The sequence below is a fragment of the Zootoca vivipara genome, chromosome 13 (assembly GCF_963506605.1).
Source record: "Zootoca vivipara chromosome 13, rZooViv1.1, whole genome shotgun sequence".
NCBI classification, from domain to species: Eukaryota; Metazoa; Chordata; class Lepidosauria; order Squamata; family Lacertidae; genus Zootoca; species Zootoca vivipara.
In genome coordinates, this window is record NC_083288.1 from 47,846,386 (window position 1) to 47,866,130 (window position 19,745).

General features: G+C 48.4%; 1 protein-coding gene across 1 annotated transcript; it reads left to right on the forward strand.

Moving 5' to 3' along the window:
• Positions 1 to 2,192: 2,192 nt before the first annotated feature.
• Positions 2,193 to 17,114, forward strand: LRP10 (LDL receptor related protein 10). The gene is made up of 7 exons (XM_035136270.2): positions 2,193 to 2,752; positions 5,573 to 5,611; positions 7,654 to 7,786; positions 8,367 to 8,557; positions 9,440 to 10,298; positions 12,480 to 12,609; positions 13,990 to 17,114. The coding sequence occupies exons 1-7, from the start codon at positions 2,662 to 2,664 to the stop codon at positions 14,566 to 14,568; spliced, it is 2,022 nt and encodes a 673-aa protein (XP_034992161.2). The 5' UTR covers positions 2,193 to 2,661; the 3' UTR covers positions 14,569 to 17,114.
• The last annotated feature ends 2,631 nt before the right edge of the window (positions 17,115 to 19,745 follow it).

Here is a 19,745-nt window from a genome sequence, read left to right on the forward strand (position 1 = left end):
GACCATAGTACGCCAGGCACTCCTGTCTTGCACTGCCTCCCGCAGTTTGGTCAAACTCTTGTTTGTAGCTTTGAGAACACTGTCCAACCATCTCGTCCTCTGTCGTCCCCTTCTCCTTGTGCCCTCCATCTTTCCCAACATCAGGGTCTTTTCCAGGGAGTCTTCTCTTCTCATGAGGTGGCCAAAGTATTGGAGCCTCAGCTTCAGGATCTGTCCTTCCAGTGAGTACTCAGGGCTGATTTCCTTCACAATGGATAGGTTTGATCTTCTTGCAGTCCATGGGACTCTCAAGAGTCTCCTCCAGCACCATAATTCAAAAGCATCAATTCTTCGGCGATCTGCCTTCTTTATGCAAAATAAAAAAATTCCTTCAGTAGCACCTTAAAGACCAACTAAGTTTTTATTTTGGTATGAGCTTTCGTGTGCATGCACACTTCGTCAGATACCTTCTTTATGGTCCAGCTCTCACTTCCATACATCATTACTGGGGAAACCATAGCTTTAACTATACGGACCTTTGTCGGCAAGGTGATGTCTCTGCTTTTTAAGATGCTGTCTAGGTTTGTCATTGCTTTTCTCCCAAGAAGCAGGCATCTTTTAATTTTGTGACTGCTGTCACCATCTGCAGTGATCAAGGACATAAACCATAGACATGCACTCTTTTAAAGCGATCTGCGTTGGTGGCCATCACTGCCTCCTGTGGGAGGGAGTTTCATAGTTTAGCTATGCTCTGCATGAAGGACTTTCATCTATCCTGAATCTTCCAACATCCAGCGTCACTGAATGTCCACAGTTTCTAGTGCAATGAAACGCAGGAGGACAACTATTCTCTATCCACTTTCTCTATGCTATGCATAATTTTACAAAAATTCTATCATGCCACCTTTTACTGGCATTTTCTCTAAAAAGTCCCAAATGCTGCAAAAAAAAGCTTCGAGAGCACTGCTTGCCTGTTTGGAAATAGTGCACAAGGAAGGGGGAATCGCTGTTCCGAATTCTTTTCTAAACAAAGAGGCTCCAGGGATTAAGCTTGATGTGAAAGGACTACCCTCTAACTTAGTGGGAATGGGTTTAGGTTGGTGTGTGATGTGAGTGGAAGTGCACTCTGCACATGGTCAAAGATTGCCTTGTCTTTATAATAGTGGAATATTTACCTATTGGTTTTGGTGAGGGCCTGTTTTAGTTTTGCAAAAGCCACTGTGGCAAGTTAGTACCACTGGGTTTCGTTGCTGCTGCTGTTTTGGCCATCAAACTGCCTAGGAGTGCCAGAGTGGAGCAGCAATTGGTAGAAGCTAGTCGGACTTAAATGCGCTCCCTGCTTCTGATGTTAGCAGGAATGTGTTAGCACACTCTGTTGCCTGCTTGCATTCAGTGAAACTATATATTAATCATCCAGATTATTCTGGGGCAGGCAGAAGAAGAAAGAAAAAAGAAGGGCGAAACAGCTGGAGAGAGACTATGATGGATGAGATGCAACTCTTCGCAAAAAAAGGGTTAAAGCTGGCGATAGGAAACGGGGGCGATGGGGGGGGGAGGAATGCAAGCTGCAGCCTGAGCAAGCAAATTTGAAACCTGCAATTTGAGGCCGGGGTGGCGCTTGGCTTCCCTTCTTGTCCCGGCTTGCAGAATCGCGCCGAAGCCGCTAGATGGCGCCAAACGCTGGCCAACGGCGGAGTCCGGGGAGGGGAGCGCCCACTCTTAAAAGGACAGACCCACATTATAACGTCGGACAATTGGGTGTGTTTGGGAGGTGAAATTATGGGATTCCCCCCCCCCCCAGGGCAAGCAGGATCATAAAAAGGGGTGCTGACTCTTCCGCTCGATCCTTTTGGATGGGAAGGATTCAGAAGGAGCGGGGGGGAGGAATTGTTTGGAAGATCAGGTTTTCATGTAAAGACCGGTGTCACTCCGGTTTAATGCCCCCTATTGCTTTTTGTGGGCCCTGCTTCGTTTTCAGGTCGTTTTCAGGTCGGGAGAGTCTCCCTCTCTGTCTCTCTTTCCTTTTTTGAGTCTATCCCACGGGGCGGGCGGCGGGGAGGGAATAAAATACAAAAATTGCTGGCAGTGCCACGAAGTAGTTAAAAAGAGGAGGAGGATGGGTGTGCGTGTGAAAACAGGAACGAGGAAAGGGGAGGGTCAGGAAGGAAGAGGTCACGTGCCTCGCCCCTCCACCTCTCCACCCCACCCCGCGCTCCTCCCCGCCAAGGGCTGAGAAAGTTGCAAAGGCAGGAAGTGGAAGGAGGAAACAAAAGTTTGCAAACATTCGGGGCGGAGAGGAGGAGGAGGAGGGCGACGGGGACGCGTCCTCTGCAGCGCCAGCGCCAGAAAAAAAACACCCCGAAAAACAAGAAACCCCGGGGAGGAGTCGGCGGAACGGGGCGCCACGAGGCCCGAGGCCGCGGCGATGGGCCACAAGCAGCCCTGACTTGGCAAAGGGGCCGGGGATGGAGGCGTAGAGGTCAAAGCGGGGGAGGGAGGCGCGAGAAAGTGAAAGCGGCCGGCTTCCATCGCAGATTCGGGGGAGTCTTTTCTTTTTTTGGAAGGGGGGGGAGGATTATCTCCTCTCCACCATCCCCAAGGAAGGATCCACCGACCAGCCTTGAGACCTGGCTTCCTCCTCCGGGGCCACGACGCGTGGGAACCCAGCAGGCGCCGGAGAGGATGGAGAATCGGGCGGAGGGGGCGATGGGGCCCCCCAAGATGCCGACGCCTTCGGGGCTCGCCCGGGGCTTCCTCCTGGCTCTCCTCCTGGGTAAGAGAGAGATTGGCGCGTGGGGCGCGGGGTCGGTTTCCCTTTGGGGGCACAAGCGCCCCTTTTCACATGTCGCCCAGTTGCTGAAATGATGGCGATGGGCATAGCTGTCAAGTTTTCCCTTTTTCGCGCGAGGAAGCCTATTCAGCATAAGGGAATTTCCCTTTAAAAAGGGGGGGGGAGAACTTGACAGCTATGGCGACGGGAGAGGGCTCAATCTGTGCCCCCTCCCCAAGAAATGCCGGGGCTCCGGTTCCCATCAGCCCGGACCAGCATACCCAGTGGTCAGAGATGATGGTTGCAGTTGTGGTCCAGCGAAACCCGGAGGGTCAAAGGTCGTCCGCTCGGAGCCCTATGCAGCACCCCACATTTTTGGTAGTCAGGGGTGGGGGCAGAGATCTGCCCATTCAAAGGCACACCTGTAAAGTTTGGTCTCTAAACCTCGAGTCTAAGCTAAGTCTGGGGATGGCCAATCCACTGGTGTCAACATTAACATCAGATATACTGTATCAGCGCAGCACTTTTTGCTGCTATGGGTCCTTTTCTGAGAGTCCTTTTCTCCCAGGAGACTTGGTATCAGCCCAGGTGAGGAGGAAGTTTCCTTGATGGAGGGAGTTTAATAAGCATTTCCCTTGCATTCATTCCGGTTTATACCTGATGGAGGAAACCTGAGACTCTGGAGTTCAGCCTAATAGCCCTCCTGCCTGCCTTCCCCAACCTGGTGCCTCTAAGTTGTTTTGAACTTCAGTCTCTAAAACATATGGGGAACAGAATCTGCTCTGAGTCATGCACCAGGTCAAACCTGCTCTGAGTCGCCTCTGTTTCCTCCAGGCAACCTGTCAAAGGCCTTGTTTTCCTCTCTGGTAATCTGATTCTCTAATCTGAGAGGAATGTGACATCAAAATACAGGTGAAACTCGGAAAATTAGAATATCGTCGAAAAGTGCATTTATTTCAGTAATGCAACTTAAAAGGTGAAGCCAATGTATGAGATAGATGCATGACATGCAAAGCAAGATATGTCAAGCCTTTATTTGTTGTAATTGTAATTATTTGTCGTTAGGCGGGTCAATTATAAATGTAATTAATGAAATGTCATAGCAATGTTTATTTTTGTATTATTGTAACTATTTGTTTTATAACTGTGGAATTTCCAAAAGAAAGCATTTGTAAAAAAATTACAAGAAAAATAAATAATAATAAGTGGCATTACTGAAATAAATGCACTTTTCGTCGATATCCTAATTTTCCGAGTTACACCTGTATGTCAGTGTTCAGAGAACTCTGGAAAACACACTATGGTCTTGCGGGGCACTCTTCTGCTGACCTCAGAGTCCCCGTAGTCCAGGAATATATATATATTGCAAAGGGAGGCCACATTGTGGAACTAACTTTTCTTTTTTAATGGATTTATTGGATTCAGACTCGCTCCTGACTGTGGTATCTTTCCCACCAGATAAAGTAATTCCTCTCCATATTGTATGTTAGCAATAAAGATAGCATTATCACCTGCTGAAGGGTATTGGGAAAGGGTTGCTCTGTTCTTATCTTGCTTTTAACAGGCTTTTCACCTTTCTGTTCATAAGGGAAGGGGCTTCGTGTATTTAGTTCATAGAATTTATACACTGCTTTATATAGCAGCAGCAACAACAACAACAAACCAGCCTCGAAGTTGTTTACAAAAAGTATAAGTAGAATCATAAGAGTTGGAAGGGACCCCCAAGGGTCATCTAATCCAACCCCCTGCAATGCAGGAATCTCAAGTAAAACATTCAGAGATAATTAAAATCAACGATCAGCTAAAAACCACACTAGAACACCTGTCAGTGTTCTTCTTCCTGTCGAGATGGGCTTGCCTAAACAAAATTGTTTTAGCAGGCACCAAAAAGAGTATAGCAAAGGTGCCTGTCTTGTATCAAGGGGCAAAGAGTTATTATTATTATTATTATTATTATTTGAATTTATATACTGCCCTATGTTCGGGGATCTCACGGCAGTTCACAGAATAAAATCAAGATTTAAAACCACAAAATACCTAATAAAAATAAAAATAGTCCTTCCCCCCCCAAAAAAACCACATTTTAAAAGGGCATAGGATGTAAATCGGATCAACCCAAAGGCCTGGTTAAAAAGGAACATTTTTGCCTGGCGCCTAAAGATGTATAACGAAAGCATCTTTAATGAAAAGCGTAAGGCGAACCTCCCTGGGGAGAGCATTCCACAGACGGGGAGCCACTGCAGAGAAGGCCCTGTTCTCGTGTTGCCACCCTCCAGACCTCTCGAGGAGGAGACATGCGAAGAAGGGCCTCAGAAGATGATCTCAGGTAGGTTCACATGGAAAGAGGCGGTCCTTGAGGTATTGCGGCCCTGAGCCGTTCCAAAGTGTGGCTGTCGCTGCACTAAAATACTGATTTCTTACCAATGTGGAACAGACAATATGTGTCACCTGTAACAGTTCCCCAGGTTGAAGTGGCCAAGTGGGCATATAAAGAAATAAAACACCTTGTAAATATATTGTAGGTATGTTATTCCCAAGCTGCTGAGGGCTTTATATACGAGGCTGGGTAGCAAATCGGCAACCGTTGCAAAGGTTTTCTATGCTGGCAAGGAAATGTTTGTTGTTGTTGCCATGCATGAGTTTTTAATCTGCCAGCTGAACTCTGGCAAAGTGCACTCCAGCCTAACAGCCGTTTAGGCCACAAGGAATGTGCTCCTTCAACATACCAGGAAGTCCTAGGTTTGTGTGTTTTTCAGATAAGCAGACTTAACACAGACATGTTAAGTCTGGAATTTGACTTTCTCTTTCCTTTCTAATCCCTAGGTGGGATTCGGTCCACTGAGAGCAACTCCGCACACATGGGTGAGTTGGGGGATAGAGGTGGGGGCTCAAGGCATGGGGCAGAGAGGGAAGGTGGGGGCGGAGGAGGGGGGTATTGTTTATATCTGAAGGTCCAGAAAAGGGTAACAAAAATTGTCAAGGGGGTGGAGCGATTCCCAAGAGAAAAGGCTGTAGCATTTGAGACTTAGTGAGTGGGGTGTGTGTGTGTGACATGATAGAAAATTTATAAAATTATGCATGTCCTAGAGAAAAGGAGATGGAGAAAAGTTTTTTTCTCTCATAACTTTTCATTTTCATTTCATTTTTAATTTGTATACCACCTTTCTATATTAACGATACCCAAGGCGGTTCACGGTAACAAAATATGCAACAAACAGCATATTTTGTTGCACACAAAAAGTCGTAATAAAACATAAATTTCAAATGGAATGACTTGTATCAGATAAAGTCATGTTCAATCATCTGTTAGTCACAGTACACAATAAAATCAACTCACAAAACACCAGCAAGTAATTATGAAACGAAGATCACCCTTAACAATTGGAATAAATAATTGCTAAACTACGATCGATAAAAATAACTGCAAGTCACAATGCCTGGAAACACCACAATGCATACACACAAAACCACGTAAAAGGGCCAAGTTGGGAAACAGACACAGGACTTTAAAAACTATTTCCCCCCTTGCTCCCACAGGAGGCAGTGATGACCATCTTGTGTGACTTTAAAATGGGATTAGGCACGACAAGGTCTAGCAGCTAGGCAGTAATGCTTCTGAACGCCAGTTGCTAGAAACCTCGGGAGGAGAAAATGCTCCTGTGTTCGAATCTTGCTTGTGGGTTTCCCACAAGCAACTGCGATATCAGGATGCTGGACCAGATGGGCCATTGTCCTGATCCAGCAGGCTCGTATTGTGGCCTAGTTTTATTTTTATGCAGCCACCTAAATAGCCGTTTGCTAGAAATAAGGTTCCTGTGGCCCTTCAGACTCTGTGGGACTCCAGCTCCCCTCAGCCGCAGCCAGCATGGCTCCTGATCAGGGATGAGGAGAATTACAGCCCATAAATATTTGGGGTGTCACACATTCAGCACCCCTGAGGGAAAGGCAAGGGTAGCCTTGGTCCAGTATACCTGAAGGAGCGTCTCCTCCCCCATCGTTCTGCCTGGACACTGAGGTCCAGCGCCGAGGGCCTTCTGGCGGTTCCCTCGCTACGAGAAGCTAAGTTACAGGGAACCAGGCAGAGGGCCTTCTCGGTAGTGGCACCCACCCTGTGGAATGCCCTCCCACCAGAGGTCAAAGAGAACAACAATTACCAGACCTTTAGAAGGCATCTTAAGGCAGCCCTGTTTAGGGAAGCTTTTAATGTTTGATGGATTTCTGTATTTTGGTGTTTTGTTGGAAGCCGCCCAGAGTGGCTGGGGGAACCCGGCCAGATGGGCGGGGTATAAATAATAAATTATTATTATTATATTATATTATAGTAGCCAACCTGGTGCTCAAGCAATATAGCCCTTATAAGATGCGAGTTGCTGTCCAAAAATAGCTGGAGGTCACAATGTTGGCTATCTCTGCATTGGGTTTGGAGAACCAGGATGTCGTGACAAAGGCTCAGAAAAAGAAGGTTAAGGACCGAGGAGGGCACTGAGCGGAGTGGGGTGGTGGTAGCCATTTCAGGGATAAGTGACAGCAAGGGAGAGAAGCCTGAAATGACCATGGAGACCAGGTTGCTTAGAAAGATACCTCGGTTTTCGAACGTAATCTGCTCCAGAAGACCATTTGACTTCTGAAACGTTCGGAAACCAAAGCATGCCCTTTCCGGAAGCATTTACTTCTGGGAAACTCAACGGGGAAGCCGTGTGGCACATTCGGCTTCCAAAAAGAGTTCGGAAACCAAAGCTTCTGGGTTTCCGGCGTGCGGAAGCCGAAACGTTTGACTTCCGAGACGTCCGGAAACGGAGAGGTACCACTGTATTACGAAGGGGAACTATAAGTCAGGAGGAGCTGGAAGTATGGGGGAAAGGGGCTCAACGTTGCTTAACTGACCTTCTCCTCCCCCCCCCCAGCTATCTGTCAAGGCTTCCCTGACGTCCGGAGGGAGCCACAAGGCCAGATTCGTAGCCCTTCTTCCCAAGGGACGACATACAGCAGTTGTAGCTGGGTCATTCTGGCCGACCCTGAGGAGATCATCAGTATCAGGTGAGAAGGGAGCACTTTTAGTTGCGCCCAGAAACCAACCTCACACGAGCGCATCCTTCAGATTTCCCGGGGAGCGCCACATAGAAGCAAAAGTTGGCATGCACACATGATATTCTTAGAATTTTGAAGTGTCAGGCATAGCTCTAGTGGCTTTAGCCCGAACGTAGCAGAGTTTTCCTGCACAGCGCAGAAGCTAGTTAAGGTAGAAATGACTAGTCGGCTAGACGCAGAATAACTATTTACAGGATTTATTAAAAGAAAATAAAAGAAGCAGAGTTTCTGCATACAAAGCAAAGCAAAATAAATCCTCTCTGTCTCTCTCTCTCTCCAACCATACGCAGCACTCCTACTCCTAACACCCAACAAGAAACAACTGTGCTAGCATTCCTAGATAACAGAGTTCAGTGCTGGTCAATAACCAATCAGAGAGTAGTTTCCAGGCCAGGCAGACCTTGGCTTTCTGCCAAGGGTAAATTGACACTGCCTTGAGTTAATTGTATGAAGCAAGAATCTGTAAGTTTCCCATGAGAACCAATTAACAGAAACTGAACAGATATCTATTTCTCTTTTCCTTCCACAGGTTCCAGCACTTCCATCTCTCCTGTACCTCAGAGATGTTGATCATCCAGTCAGCCTCGCTCCCTTCATCTCCTTGGAAAATCTGTGGCTACCACACTCCAGAGCCCCTCCGGATAAAGGGAGGCAACGTCACCCTGAGTTACAACTGGAAGTTCATGACAGGAGATGGGTTTCAGCTGAAATATGAGAGAGGTACGGAGGAGTCTTGCGCATTATGGGAAGAGAAGAGAAGCTTCTCTCCCAATCCATTTCCCTCCCTGATTACTGTTTCCAATTATCCATCTCCTTCTACACACAGGCATGTCTACATGGACCTCCTTTCCCTCCGTTTCGTGGGTGGGGTGCTATTTTTCCTCTAAAGTGTGGCTCTCCCTTCTCTCTCATTTAAAAAGCAACCACCACAAACTGATTTGGGAATGAGGAAAGAAAACCTCAAGGCTGAAAAAATCAGAAAGTGAGAGAAACCAGAACTGAAGGGGGTCCCCCATCCCTACCGTTTCCGAGCACAATTCAAAGTGTTGGTGCTGACCTTGAAAGCCCTAAATGGCCTCAAAGGCCCAGTAGACCTGAAGGAGCATCTCCACCCCCATCCTTCAGCCCAGGCACTGAGGCCCAGCTCCGAGCGCCTTCTGGCGGTTCCCTCCCTGCAAGAAGTGCAGCTACAGGGAACCGGGCAGAGGGCCTTCTCGGTAGGTGCCCGCCCTGTGGAACGCCCTCCCATCAGATGTCAAGGAAATAAGTAGCTATCTGACTTTTAGAAGACATCTGAAGGCAGCCCTGTTTAGGGAAGTTTTTAATGTTTGATGCTGTATCGTGTTTTTCGTATTCTGTTGGGAGCCACCCAGAGTGGCTGGGGAAACCCAGCCAGATGGGTGGGGTATAAATATGTTGTTGTTGCTGCTGTTGCTGTTGTTGTTGTTCCCAGCAACCCACATCTCCAAAACTGATGGAATACAAATCTGTGTATTATTGGCTCTGGCCATTCCATGCCTCTTTTGGCTTCCTATCAGTCCTTCTGAGAGCCTCATTCTGTGTTTTCCACACCCCTTTCCTCACTCTCTTTCTCTGCTCCAGAAGCCATCAGGCCACCCGTCTTCCCTTGCAACCTCACCCTGGACAACTTCTACGGCATCTTTTTCTCGCCCGGCTTCGCCTCCGACTCCTACCTGGCCGCTGCTGCGCATTGCCAGTGGGCCCTTGATGCCCACGACAGCCGGCCTCTGAGCATCCGCTTCACCGCCCTCAGCCTGGACGTCGGGGACTCCCTGAGGGTGTACGAGGGGGCACCTGGATCCGTGCCGCTCCCCCACTTGCTGCGCAACCTTGACTACACCAGCAACAAGAAAGTGGTCTCCGTGGACTCGCCTTCCAGCCGTGCGTGGGTGTCCTACCAGGCGGCGCCGGGAACTTCCGGCCGGGGCTTCAACGCCACCTACCATGTGCGGGGCTTTTGCGTACCATGGGACTTCCCCTGCGGCGGAGGCGACAGCGAGGGGGCCACTTGCTACAGCGCCGCCGAACGCTGCGACGGGTTCTGGGACTGCGCCAGCGGTGCCGACGAGGACGGCTGCAAAGGCTGCCCGGCGGGGCAGTACCCCTGCGGGGGGCGCGGGATCGGTGGGGCCGGCTGCTACGGGCCGGCCGACCGCTGCAATTACCAGACTTTCTGCGCCGACGCCGCAGACGAGCGCCACTGCTACACATGCCAACCGGGGAACTTCCGGTGCCGGGACGGGCGCTGCATCTACGAGAGCTGGGTGTGCGACGGGCAGGCGGACTGCATTGACGGTTCCGACGAGGCGGACTGCTCCTACGTCCTCCCGCGGAAAGTGGTGACGGCGGCCGTCATCGGAAGCCTGGTGTGCGGCCTTCTCTTGGTGATCGCGCTGGGCTGCACCTGCCGGCTGTATGCCCTCCGCAGCCACGAGTTTGGGTGAGGGACATAACCAGGCAGCGAGGGGCAAGGCTGGGGCTTAGGGAATGTGCACACGAGATATCAAAAATGAGGAGAGCAATGGAAAGTGGGGGGACAGGACTGGGAAGGCGGGTGGGAAGTAATAGGAATACAGCCATACAGAGAGGGAAGACAGGTGTCCCCAGGAAGTGCTGTGCAGTGATCACAGTACCCTGGTGTATAAAAATCTACTTTATTTGCTTAAATACACTCTTCAGCCCAGGGTGGATTTAATTTAAATCAAATCAATCTAAAATCACTAGTCAGTAAGACTTGATTTAAATCATTCCCCCCCCCCCCAGAAAGACTCATTCTTGCTGGTATAATTTAATATTTACAAGCAGATTTAAATATTATTCATTTTTGGAATAATAGATTTTCAGAGTAGTTTTTACAGTTACCCTATATACTCGAGTATAAGCCTACCTTTTCCGCACCAAAAATGTGCTGAAAAAGCCATCCTCGGCTTATATTCGAGTGAGGCAGGCGGCGGTGGTGGAGAAAGGCACAGGACCGGGCGTTCGGAGAAGCGCTGCGACTCTCCGAACCCCCATCCTATGCCTGCTCTGTGTGAGGCAGCGGGGAGCCGACAGCTAGGAAAGGCATAGGATGGTATTTATTTTTATTTTTTAAATTTACCAGTAGCTGCTGTATTTCCCACCCTTGGCCTATACTCGAGTCAATAAGTTTTCCCAGTTTTTTTGAGGTAAAATTAGATGCCTCGGCTTATATTCGGGTTGGCTTATGCTCTAGTATATACAGTATATAAAAAATTACAGATTTGGTTATACTATTAGTAATACATAGACAGATAATTATGACTTTATTGTGAGGTTTAATAAGTTAACTGTTTATATTGGGACAACTTTTCTGCTGTACTTTATTGGAAGGAGAAAAATAATAATTTCCTTAATAACAATTTAAACAATTTATTTAGCTAAAACAATAACATTATAGCGCATGTATACATGTTTGTTAACTGATGTGGTTAGATAATTTTTAAAAAACCAGACTGAGTTTTAGCATACATGAAAAACTTAAAACAAATCCTTATTTCCTGATGAATAAAAGGTAAAGGGACCCCCGACCATTAGGTCCAGTCGTGACCGACTCTGGGGTTGCGGCGCTCATCTCGCTTTATTGGCCGAGGGAGCCGGCATTCAGCTTCTAGGTCATGTGGCCAGCATGACAAAGCCGCTTCTGGCGAACCAGAGCAGCACACGGAAACGCCGTTTACCTTCCTGCTGTAGTGGTACCTATTTATCTACTTGCACTTTGACGTACTTTCGAACTGCTAGGTTGGCAGGAGCTGCTCTGGTTCGCCAGAGGTGGCTTTGTCATGCTGGCCACATGACCTGGAAGCTGTACGCCGGCTCCCTCGCCCAATAACGCGAGATGAGCGCCGCAACCCCAGAGTCGGTCACGACTGGACCTAATGGTCAGGGGTCCCTTTACCTTTATTGTAGAGCTGGAAAACGTGGGCAATGAAAATTAACTCGGGGGCACCCAACGAAAGTGGGTGTTGGAAGATTCGGGACAGACAAAATAAAGGGCTTCTTCTCTCAGCGCCTAGTTAAAACTATGGAATCGGTTCCCATGAGAAGCAGTGAGGACCCCCAGCTTGTACATTTGTGGAGGATAACGCTATCAATGGCTGATAGCCACAGGGGCTATGCTCCACCTGCATGGCCAGAGGCAATGGGAATCGCATTTGGGGAGAGTGCCGTTGCACCCTGTTCCTTTTTTGTGGACCTTAGGTTGGCGACTTGTAGGAACAGGATGTTGGGCTGGACAGGCCCCCAGCCAGAACGAGTAGGGCTGTTCTTATGAAGTGAAAGGAAGTTGAAGTTAGAAGCTTCCACTCAGGCAGAGAGAGGGAGAGTTGAGGAGGGATTTTGTTGTTTAGTCGTTTAGTCATGTCCGACTCTTCGTGACCCCATGGACCATAGCACGTCAGGCACTCCTGTCTTGCACTGCCTCCCGCACTTTGGTCAAACTCATGTTCGTAGCTTCGAGAACACTGTCCAACCATCTCGTCCTCTGTCGTCCCCTTTCTTATCCTGAGGAGGGATAAGAAAAGAATGTTATGGAGGGATGGAGAGGGTTGATGGGTGCCAACTCTCACATTTTGTGTGTGTGTGTGTGTGTTTCTCCCGACAGTATCTTATCCCCCTTGTCGCGGATGGAGGCCCAGCTGGTGCAGCGGCAGGCGCCGCCTTCCTACGGGCAACTCATTGCTCGCGGCGTCATCCCCCCCGTCGAAGGCTTCCCCACAGAGCACCCTCATCAGGTCAGCAAATTTCTTACGTTTGTAGAACCTGAGGTAGGAGGCAAAATGTACAGGCCTCACTCTCCTCATTTGTGTGTGTGTGAGAAATTGGCCTGCTCCCCAAAGCATTTTGTTTTGTCCACCCTACTGAGAATATTCCTACGGGTGCTCCATGTCTTGACTCCTCATGTCTCCCCACAAGGTTCCCTTCCTGAAATTGCCTCTGAGGTCTAAGATTTTACATTATTCTGGCTACTTGGCTGCCACAGGGATTCCAAACTGCACAGATGCCACTCTGTAAGCTCCATTGCTTGTACGATGGGCTATCCATATGGTCCGGGCCAGCTGGGAAATGGCCCTCATATTAAGATGCAATTCGTTCTCAGAAAGCCGTGTCTTCGAGGCAGAAGTCTGGGGACTCTGAGCCGGGAGTTTTGAGGAGCGATAGGCAACAAGAGCACTCGGGCGAGGCTTCACTGTATGGATATGTGTCAGCTAGCTCTCGCCGTATTGAGGGCTGCAATGAATGTCAGTATTGCAGCCCCCCATATCACTCAGTTCTGAAGAGGTCTCTGAAAACTCTGGGACCATCACATGCGAAGATGCGAAGACCTGAATAAAAGGTGTGCCCAGCAAAGGAACTGTAGGGCATGCACCTGTAGAAGGAGAGCGAAAATACCTTACTGGAGTCTTCCCAACATATTGACCATCTCAGGCCCTATGATTGGCAGGGGAGGCCCTGTTAATGTTACCGCCTCTGCCTGGATGGTGTTGACCCAAGACAGGGACTTTGGGTGGTGGCTTCTTGTGTGATGCACTCAATGGTGAGGTGCACCTGTCTCCCTCATTATTGGCTTTCCGGATGAATTTTTATGACATCCTGACATGCCTGACATCCCAGGCATTTGACTGGTGACGGCTACTGAAAATGTTGGAAATTAGTAACTGTGAGGAAATGCAATTGTTTTTAGTGTTTTCCAGATTTGCGTTTTTGATGTTTCAAATATCTTTTCTAGTTTAGATTGTACTTGTTTCGGCATGTTTGCCACACTGGGCTGCTTTGGGGAGTGGGAAGGGCAGGTTGCAAATGTAGAATCATAGTTGGAAGAGACCACAAGGGCCATCCAGTCCAACCCCCTGCCAAGCAGGAAACGCCATCAAAGCATTCTTGACATATGGCTGTCAAGCCTCTGCTTAAAGACCTCCAAAGAAGGAGACTTCACCACACTCCTTGGTAGCAAATTCCACTCCCGAACAGTGTAATAAATCAACGAATGAATAAATATGCCCTCCGGGGATTTCTTGAGGGACTCTCCCTGCCAGGTAAACACACTTGTGTTTGGTTTTCGGTCTGTCCGAATTCCTCACCCACCCACCCCTCACTCTGCTCTTTCATTTCAGAACTCAGTGCTGGGGAACTTGAGGTCTCTACTGCATTTGTTCCGCCATGACACAGCCGCCGCCACTGCCGCTGGTGGGAACCGCCGCCCGCACCGCGGCCGCTTCCTGCGCCGCTTGGCGAGGCGCATGCGGCGGTTGGGACTGCTGCCTCGGCCTGCTCCAGCCACCTCCCCTTCTGCCGCCTCTGCCGCCACCGCCACAACCACCTCTTCGTCACACTCCACTCCCGACACCCTGCCTGAGCCACTACCCGGAGAGGAGAATGCAACTTCCTGCCAGCTGGAAGAGCAAGCCCCGCCTCTTCCCCAGAAGGCCCCGCCCCCGCCTGCTGAGCCTGCGCCAGAGCCCCAGCCCCCGCCCCCTCCCACCCCGCGGTTCTCGGGGATGATGCGGTCTCTCCGCGTACGGCTGTTCTCCCCTGTGCTGCCGTGCTCTGTGGAGACGGGCAACCCGCTCAGTGCCCCTCCGTCCCCCGAAGACGAGGATGATGTACTTCTGGTGTCCCTCACGGTGCCCGACTCCGAGAGCGGAAGTGCGTCTGCCGACTGGGCTGCAGACGACGAGCCCCTCCTGACCTGAGCGGCCTTCTGCAGCAGCATCTGGGCCATCGGGGACTCTCTTACCCAAACACTGGACGTTGCCTTTTAAGAACTGCAAACAGGGTTATTTGTGCACAACAGCAGGAGCAGAATTTTTTCCAGCTCTCTCCCGCTTACCACCTCTCCCTCTCCCTTTCCCCCCACCCCACCCCACCAGCAATCCCTTCCCCTCCCGCTCCCCTAAAGGTATATTTTGTGGTGTATGGGAAAGGGTGGCAGTTTTAAAAAAGGAAGTTCTTAAAGGTTATTTTCCATGCTTGGTGTTTGAGCAAGAGAATATGCTCCTAGGGGCCACCGCGACATCTCTCTTTCCTCGGTCACTTTGAGGATTCAAATACCAGCTCAGCGGAACAGGGGAGCGATATTTGCGTGCCACGTAAATCGTGGTTCTTAAAAGGGGAGAGATTCTGATCTGGTATACCGCCGCTGTTCCTAGTTCTGCGCAACGAGGCGAGAGGAAACAAATCCCTAGGGCCCACCCAGCTATCTTGACACCTCCATCTTCTGAGAGCTGCCTGCTGCGGTTTTTGTTTCAGTCGGTGCTGAAATCGCGGCTTGTGTGGAAGAAGTGATAGGAATGTACATGCACTTGACATTTTAAGAAATGTTCTTGGAAAGTGAGGAGGAGGAGGAGGAGGAAGGGACGGAAATGAAATATGCTTCTGCGGGGAGAAGCTCAGATATGTCTGCCTGAAGGAAGAAGAGTTATGTAGTAGTCAGAAGTAATCCTTACAGGCACTGTAACCCTTAAAAGCAATGACTAAATTGGGGGGGGCCCCAATCCTTATTTTGCAATGCCACAGCAGAGAGAGAAAAATCACGTGATTCGAGTTGTGGAAAGATTAAAAGAAGGGGGAGAGGATGAAGTCAGCAACTCAGCTTAAATTCTTCTGCAGTAGTTGCAAAGCAACGTTTTAACCGTGCACTCCCTATGTATGTTTACTCAGGAGCAAATCCCAAATTTGTTCAAATGGACTTACTCCCTAGTATAGAGACAGAATCACAGCCTTAGGCAAAGAAAAAGATGGAACAATGTTTTGTTCCATTTATTGATTAAATGTTTTGTAAGTAAGCTATTTTTTTGAAAGACACAGAAAATGAAAGAAGTTAAATTTTGCACATGGAATATCCGAACAGCTTTAAATAAGGAAAATGTGTATGAAGGATTTATTTTTTTAAAGAAAACACTCCTCGAGAGCAATGATCAGTTCAGATTTTTAGTCGTGATCATTGCAGATTATTTCTTTGGCGGTGACCAAAAGCACAGAAAATGTTGCATGGATCCAAAGGCCCAATAAATTAACATAACTTGGTATAAATGAATAAATGCTGATAAAAATTAGATTTTAAAAGGTAACTCTGGCTATTTAATATAAAGAATACTATTTTTTAAATATGAAGCTAAGGCTTCATTCAAGCCAGTCAGAGCATGAAGATACGGTTTTCTAAACATGAAGTTAGAAAAGTTAACAACTCTTAATTCTACCTGATTTTTTTTAAGGCAACGGCTCATTCTTAAGCGTCTTTCTTAGATAGGTATTTAAAAAGAAGCATAAAAGGGTAATATCTGCACTGAGTCTTTGCCCAAATCTTTGTATGTCTATTTTTAATAATAATAATAATAATAATAATAATAATAATAATAATAATAATTAATTTAACTGACAATATTTGGAAAAACAATTTCAAAAGGATGTTGTGGGTGACTTCCAATGTTATCTGCCCATTTGTGCAACAGAGATCAGCTTTGCGCAAGGAGGTTTCTGGTTTCTCCTCTGCTGCCTCCAGATCTTCTTCCCTTACCTTTTGGAGCATCATTTGAGGGTTTCAGGAGGGGCTGAAGGGGCAAGAGAGGAAGGAGGAGAGCCCACATCTCAAAAGTGGAAGTTCTCTCACACTCTATTTGGCTCTTGCCCATTAGTTGTGAATTGGAGCTGGGGAACCTCTGGGACATTGTTGGACTCCAACTCCCAGCACCCCAACTATCTTAGAAGTTGGCAGTCATGGGAGTTGGAGTCCAGCAGCATGTGAGGAATCGTAGGTCCCACAGGGAGTGTGGTGGCAATAACAGGCTCAGATGCAATGACCACGATGGATTCTTCTTCAATTGTTGATATGCAAACAGGGTGGGAGCCCCACCGGATTAGAAAATCTGCAGAACATCCCAAATCAAAACGATACACTACAATCCTGTCAGGTGAAGAAACCTCCTAACAGGATTTAGCTAAACCGGTGCCTTCTTAATCGCACAATCTATGGGCGCTCCATGTGACTCAGACGAAGCAAACCAGGGCAGAGGTGGCAGCTATTACTGTACCTCTCCTGGCCCACCTGGGCCTTGAACTCCTTCCCCAGCAAGGATGGGAAGTGGGCCTGCGAATCCCATCATCCCTAAGCCAGCACAGTCGGTAAACGGGGATTATGGGAGCTGCTGCCTAGCAACATCTGGAAGGCCACAAATTCTCTGTCTTTCCCCTTAAAAAAAAAAAGAATTAGGTGAGATGGCTTTGTTGGCTGCTGGCACAAGTATGTATGGGTGTGAGATATATAGATATATATATATACATATATAAATTATATATAATTTATTCTTGTTTGCTGACAAGAGATGCTTCTCGAAGAAATCGGTGGCGACATTTAATGGAAGCCAGGAGTTCATGTTTTCCTGCTGTCTTGTTCTGTTCTCTCTCTCCCCCACCCCCCCCCACCCCCGGGTAGGTGTGATGTGTGGATAACTGACAATATTGAGTTCTAGATGAGTAAATATTTGCACTGTGTATTTTAGTCCGTTGAGCTGTGACCACTAACGGGCCACGCACTGTTTTGTTATTTCACCTTCTGTTGCCTTTTCGAGTTTTTTGCTAAGAATTAAAAAGAGAGATTTTGAACTGTAAGGTGGATTTCTGTTCCTGAGCCAACTAATTAACCGGCTGCCAAAACAGGCTCGTAGGTTTCGGGGATATGATGAGGAGGGAGAGACCCGATTGCCTAGAGCTGTTTCCACGGTCAGTTGTATCAGTTCCTTCAACTCTGGTCCGCCTCTGATGTGCTTATGAGGGCAAGTCCCAAATTGGAGAGTCTACCCCAGGCATCCCCAAACTGCGGCCCTCCAGATGTTTTGGCCTACAACTCCCACGATCCCTAGCTAACAGGACCAGTGGTCAGGGATGATGGGGATTGTAGTCCAAAACATCTGGAGGGCCAAAGTTTGGGGATGCCTGGTCTACCCCCTCTAGCCATGATCAATGTTGTGTCTCTTCCATCCCAGGGTTAGCAGATTGTGTAAACCAGCCGGTGCCCTCGAGATGTTTTGGGAACCACAATTCCCAACAGTCCCTGCCAGCCAGGATCCCCCCTCCCCAAAACGTAGTGCAGAATTAAGAAATGTGGGGAGCCACAGAGAGACAGAATGGCTTGACGTTATCCCAGGATACTTGGCAAAGACGTACGCGGGTGAAAATACACCGGGACCCTTTGTTCTTACAGATTACTACATCAGTCTATAAGAACAGCAGCCCCAAAGCCTTCGCTATGGAAACAAGCCATGGATGGCTCAGAGTCGTCCTCGCTCAGAGTCTCAGTTTCCTGTATGTGAGACAGAACCGACAAAAACAGTGCCTTTGTTGAGCTGCTGTGAAGATAACTCAGCCAATGGACCCACGCAGTTCTAAAAGTGGGAAGAGGGAGAAGTGTTGCCTGGTGGCAGGTAAATCAAGAAAGTGTCTCTGGCAGTGCCCTCTGCTTTTTGCAGTTAGCACAGGTCAAGCAGTGAGTGCTCTGAAGAAGCTGGCGATTGAAGCCTGCGGCAGCTAGATTGATAACTGAGAGTAGCTGCCGAGACCATGTAACACTGGTCCTGAAAGATCTACATTGGCTCCCAGTACGTTTCCAAGCACAATTCAAAGTGTTGGTGCTGACCTTGAAAGCCCTAAACGGCCTCAAAGGCCCAGTATACCTGAAGGAGCGTCTCCACCCCCATCGTTCAGGCCGGACACTGAGGTCCAGCGCCAGGGGCCTTCTGACAGTTCCCTCCCTGCGAGAAGTGAGGTTACAGGGAACCAGGCAGAGGGCCTTCTCGGTGGTGGCCCCCACCCTGTGGAACTCCCTCCCATCCGATGTCGAGGAAATAAACAGCTATAACTTTTAGAAGACATGTGAAAGCAGCCCTGTTTAGGGAAGTTTATAATGTTTAATGGGACCCAGGTGGCGCTGTGGTTAAACCACTGAGCCTAGGGCTTGCTGATCAGAAGGTCGGCGGTTCGAATCCCTGTGACGGGGTGAACTCCCGTTGGTTGGTCCCAGCTCCTGCCAACCTAGCAGTTCGAAAGCACGTCAAAATGCAAGTAGATAAATAGGAACCGCTACAGCGGGAAGGTAAACAGTGTTTCCATGTGCTGCTCTGGTTTGCCAGAAGCGGCTTTGTCATGCTGACCACATGACCTGGAAGCTGTACACCAGCTCCCTCGGCCAATAATGCGAGATGAGCGCGCAACCCCAGAGTCGGTCACGACTGGACCTAATGGTCAGGGGTCCCTTTACCTTTACCTATAATGTTTAATGTTTTATCATGTTTTTAATATTCTATTGGGAGCCACCCAGAGTGGCTGCGGAAACCCAGCCAAATGGATGGGGTATAAATAATAATTATATATTTGTTGTTGTTGTTGTTGTTGTTGTTATGCCTTTGCAGGGGGGGGTCAGACTGAATGGCCTCTTGATGTTCCTTCCCAGCTCTTCTAACAAACATATCTACACACACTTCAGATTGATTTAACTAAGCAGCGTGCAGTAAATTCAGTACTACAAACAAAAGGTTGGCATACAGATCAACTTCTGTTACCTCTTTGCTAAGTGTCCAAATAGGGAAACATTGGGATGGGAAGCTTTGCTAAGAAAACGGCACGAGGGGAAGTGATCAGCTACCACCACCCAACAGGATGAGCTATCTTATTTGCAAATAACCCTTTACCAAGATTATCCCTTAATACCTTTTTTTCCCCAGCCTAAAAGTTCTTGTGGGTGAGGGGGTTTTGGAGCCATTTCAGCGACTGCCTAGGCCCGTTGGGAAAGAACCGCAGTTGGCACAGCTGCCAGGCACCAATAAACAGGGAAATCCCAGCAACTGTGTGTAAAAAAAAAATAAGCTATTGATTTTCA